The 5,206-nt window shown below is 36.3% G+C and overlaps 1 protein-coding gene across 2 annotated transcripts in view; it reads right to left on the minus strand.

The window, feature by feature from the left end:
* Positions 1-708: 708 nt before the first annotated feature.
* LOC107090177 overlaps positions 709-5,206 on the minus strand; it is a 19,494-nt gene continuing 14,996 nt past the window's right edge. Inside the window, exons 9-10 of one of the 2 annotated variants that reach the window (XM_015383419.1) lie at positions 4,888-5,064; positions 709-1,007 (exon numbers count right to left, since the gene is read on the minus strand). In XM_015383419.1, the coding sequence (XP_015238905.1) occupies positions 865-1,007; positions 4,888-5,064 (320 nt within the window). In that variant the 3' untranslated portion in view covers positions 709-864. Of the gene's footprint in view, positions 1,011-4,887; positions 5,065-5,206 lie in introns of both variants that reach the window. The other variant, XM_015383418.1, reaches the window with a different exon arrangement.

Here is a 5,206-nt window from a genome sequence, read left to right on the forward strand (position 1 = left end):
CATAGATCAAGCTCCCTCAGTGAACAGATACACACCTCCCTGTATAAGAAAAAATAAAATTAAAAAGTTTATAAAAGCCTATTTGAGACCAACCGCTCGCCGTACGGTCGGAAGCTAGATTAATTTTGTGCATCTATATTTTTCCCAAAACGATTTGGCGACGCCCAGGAACCATCTCACCTTTCAATAACTGGTTTAGGTAACACTAAAATAATTTAAGCTTAAAAAAAACAACCAATAAACCACCAGCATGATGTGTTATACCTAATAAAGTCTGTAAATGATAAAAAAAAAAAGCTTTAAAGAGATATTTATCTGATTGAGCAAATGCATTAATTAAAGCAGTGGTTGGTTATTTCACTGTATGTGCAATAAAACATGAAATTGATCAGAAATAGATGACTTAAGGCATTTGGAGCCAATGTCTAGAGGTACAAAATACAGAGTTTAAATTTATTTGTTGCAAAGCTGACATTTTAAGCATAAATTAAGAGACAAAGTCTCCAAACAGCTTATGCATACAGGTTATATAGTTTGAGAAACAGTAATGTGTAAACAGAAAACCAATAAATCCCTTTGACTTTTACCAAAGCTAAACAAAAATGCAGTCTGATTAGATTTTTTTTTTTTATGTTGACTGACTGTTGTTCAGGTATTTCTTTAAGATATTTTAAGCCTGCATAAAAATATGTAAAGCCCAAAACTCAATATCAAAACTGTTTAAGCAGAATTTGAGTTGATCTCGTTGAGATTTCAATTTAGCAGGGAGCCTTTTTACACACATAAAAATAAACCTTTGGAGATCTTCTGCTCGGTTTGGTGGTAATGATATTCAGTCTCTGCTTCCATGTTGATGCTCTGGTGCTATGATGAACTGGATGAAGAGGAGGAGAAGGAGAAGGAGGAGAAGGGGAGGACCGAGGAGGATGGCTGAGCAGAAGACAGGAGCTGTTCGGACCACGCCGGCTCATCCAGGTTTATTTCAACAAATGGAATGGTGGAGCAAACTGCTACATAAAGGAGAAAAAAGGTAAGTCAGTAAGTGATTATTCATTATTTAATCTACTCTAAAGACAACTATTTTTTTTTATTTATTAATAGAAATTTAAATAAAATCAACTTTTTCACATTTCAGTTTATCTCCCTTTGCATTTAATTTTGCTAACTTTAAACTAAAATATATTCTTAAATGTGGAGGTTTTTAGATAAATATACCTTAAGATGCATTCTAATAAAATTATGCAGCAATCATTAAATGTTCAACATACATTTTTCCACACATACAGGATAACACTATAACAACTAGCTTAAAAAATAAATTAGGGACAAAGTTTGTTTTTGAGCTGTAAAGTTTTGGTGAATCCATTTGTAAAAGATATTTGCACTGAAAGGGGAAAAAGTGCTTTAATACCTGACATATACTGATAGATTGAAACATCTAAAGGTGTCAAAGTTCTAATTTTAACCCAGAAATTGCCCAGAAATTGGCTATTAATAGAGCTTTGATGCAAAATCTGAGTTTATTTATTTCATAAACTAGAAGCTACCAGTAGCATGGAGGTCCCAAAGGGTTACACAAATTAACCTTCTGCTGTACAAAAGCAATTAAAACTCTAAGNCCTTCTGCTGTACAAAAGCAATTAAAACTCTAAGCTGCACTGTTGTTTTCCAGTGTTTGTGTTTTCTGTTATTTCCAGGACTAGGTCTAAAAATGAACAATACACATTGATTGGTGTGGTGCCTACTTTATATGAGTCAGATGAAATGGAAATGCTAATATTCTCGTTTAATGTTTAGTTCAAATATGTTTTTCGATCGGAAAGACAAATCAAGGTAACATTATTCTAACAGGCCCCATAAGGAAATCAGGATTTAATGGTTTCCAGATTAAAATGGACTTTTATTTGGGCTGTGTCGCAGAAGAACAGAGAAAAGCTGCAGGTCAGCTCCGAGCTTTCAGAGGGAAGCATGGAGGTGAACTTATGGTGCTCCATTATTCCTATAGAGGAGTTGATCTGATGTAGTCTCTGTTGTAAATGCCTTCCAGTTTGACTTAATGCTTATTAGGAGTCCAGTTTGTGTGGGCTGTGTTTGTTTTTTGTGTTCTCTCCCTCCACCACCGGGTGGCGCCCTCTTCTCGTTGGTCCTCCCACACACCTGCGGCTGGTTGTGCTCATTAATAAAGACTCTTAAGCGGTGGACTGCCACTACCTTTGTGTTTGCCAGTTTTGGGTAGTCTAGCCAAGCTTTACACTGAGCAGGGGATTAATCTCCACATGACTCGTTCAAGTTCCCCTGGAAATCTAAGTGGCAGTCCGCTCCATTGCTCCTCAAGGAACCAACCAAACCAAAAACCTGTCCGCCCTCCAACGAGCCCCCCAATCTCTGGATAAACCCACACCGACTGGATTCTGGGAAGAGAACCTTTTTCTGCTAACATGAGTCCCGTTCATCTCTGATTTTTCCAAGAAGTTGTTCAAAGTTCCCACGGACCCTGAACTAACCTCTGAACTTCCCTTCTCACTTCCAGTTCCGGTTCACCAGCTCTCTGAGTTACCTTGGATCAACCTTATTGATTATTTCAATAAACCTGTTAAACTTTTACTCTGGTTCTCTGACTGGTTTCCAGCATGTGGGTCAGATCTCTTTAAAACACCATGACAATGTTAAATGCAAAATAAAGAACTAAGACAAAAAGGGAAATGACATTTACACCACTGTTTATATGAGTAGCATCAGTCTGGTACGGGTCTATTTCATTGATTTTCAAAGCATAAGTCTGACTTTTAGGGGCGTTCCAGTTGAAATTACAACTTGGAGAGTGGAAATGTCAGCTTACCATGAGCTGGAGCTCTCACCAATTTTTTAACTTGAAAAATTTGATGTAAAATCTTTTTACTAGAATAAAAACAAAGACAATGACGTTTGTTAAAAGAAAATGTTTCTTCTTGGGAGGCCAAAAAATCTATCATTTCCTCCGGTGCTCCTCTTTTCATAATTATCTATGCATAACTATTTAATTTGCTCCTAATCTGTTTAGGATGAACTTTCTGGATCTGATTTCATGTGGAGCTAAAATAACCTTCTAAGGAGAACTAGGACCACATTTTTTGAGTATCATCAGTGCTTCCTGGTTCCTTTATGAAGCAAAAAAAGGATTCATGTAAACAATTTTCCTTCCAGCAGATGTCAGCATAGTTCATTTTTACATTCTTGTACAGCAGAAACTAAATTGTAATACTGAAAAGAAGATATGGGATTAGTTTAAAAAAAATCCAAAAACATCAAACTAGACCAGAGAGTTGTTCTTGTAACAACAGAATTTAACAAGAGTAATATCCATATATGACATAACCTCTGGTAACACAAATAAGTCAACCTATAGGTCAGACTGTTGCTGGTGATATGTTTTTAAATATATTAAATAAACGGTGGCAGAGTGTGTCTTTGTAAATGGCAGCATGTAAAAAGGGCCTAAAGCCGTGTCCTAAGATTTATTTGCTTATTTCTTTGATGTCTGTTCATGTAAAATGTGCTTAGCGTCTAAGATTGGATGTCTTTCTGTCTGAGAGATTTGTAGGCCAGACATAAAGACCTTTTTTCTCTGGGAAGGTTAAAAAAAAGATTGAAAAATTTGCTAAAAGGCACCCAAAGTTTGAATGAAATGAGTTTTAAAAAGCCTGGAGAACTAGTTGTTAAAATCACTTTAAATGAGTGAAATAAAAGAAGGGAAAGAAAGGAGGATTGAAGCTGCAGACATGTGTCACCTACTGGTCAATGTTTCATCAACATAACTCATTCATTAGATCAAAAAGTTACTTTCTAATTATAATTTATTAATTTATAATCATTTATTGCAGTTTAGAGCTGTTGACTAAGGCTGGACCTTTTCTCTTGCCTTTGGCCCTTAATACAGCCAGTGGTTTAAATGTGTTACTGAGAAAAAAAATCCTGAAAGCCAATCAGTTCATGCTGATTGCTTGTTGACACAGATGGACACAAACTTAATGCCAAATGAAAGAGAAGGGAATGTATTTGTGATTCTGTAATTATTCATAACCTGACAGAATAAGATTCTAAATGATTTTCATTCAACTAAAATGTTGAAAGGAGACAGAAGATGTGATGAAAATAAACTAAGGTACTTGTTTTAGCTATATTAAATAAAGCAGCATGTTGATATCTAGTTTCACCTTTCTTTGTGTTAACTGGAAGAATCGCTTTTAGTATTACACCAATTAAATACTGAGCAACTTTTCTCATGTTTCTAATGAGATCTCATCATTTCCTCTCTGTTGAGCTCAAAGTCTTTGAGGTTGGAAAACCTCTTTGCCATAACCCTAATCTTTAGCCGCCACCACAGATTATCTATCAGATTCCAGTTGGGACTCTGGTCACACCACTGAAATGTTCGTTCACTCAAAACTAACGTGGAAAATAAAAGGGCGAATGTCAATCTGTTGAGGGGAAAACCGTTCAAAACATGTCACACCTCAGAACAAGTACTACAGTGTTTTGTTTCTTGACAAATTCTATCTTATCTATCCTGTTTTTACCTTTGCTTGCAGACACACCATTTCTTGAAACTGCATATCGAAGAAGTTATTTTAATTTTGAAATATCATCAACAAATATTTAATTCAAAGTAAACTTTTAGATAATTATTGTGCAACTTTTGTGAGTTTCTTTGCCACCAGAGCTCCTCCCCCTTTGTTTCCCGCTGTTTATTACAATATAAAAGTCACTTTAGTCATCACATTACTGAAACCACTAGGAAGCTCTGCAACTAACTCGGATTTAGCCTAAATCCGAGTTATCAGAAAAAGATCTTTACTTTTTTTTAAGCCACCTATTGATTTTAGATGCGCAGTATTTAAATTAGCTTACATGGATTGTTGTTGTTTTCATTCCTTTCCGTCTGCGGCTCCTCGACTGCATCAAAGAACAGGTTGTTGCTGCTCATCTGATTGGATTTCTTCTCCGCTAGGTCGTCTACTGACAGTGAACTGGTGCTGCTGGTGGACGGGTTCTGCAGGTCGTTTGCTTCTGGCTGTTCCTGAGGAGCTGCAGTGGAGGATAAAAAGAAACCTTTTTTGTACTTGGTCTGTAAATGTTGGCTTCTGGATGGAAACAAGTGATGGTTACTGCTAGCCTGACGTAGTCCTACTCAATTCTAGTCAGAATATGAGTCTGATACTGCTCCATA

This window comes from Cyprinodon variegatus, unplaced genomic scaffold, assembly GCF_000732505.1.
Source record: "Cyprinodon variegatus isolate N-32 unplaced genomic scaffold, C_variegatus-1.0 Scaffold284, whole genome shotgun sequence".
In the NCBI taxonomy this organism is placed as follows: domain Eukaryota; kingdom Metazoa; phylum Chordata; class Actinopteri; order Cyprinodontiformes; family Cyprinodontidae; genus Cyprinodon; species Cyprinodon variegatus.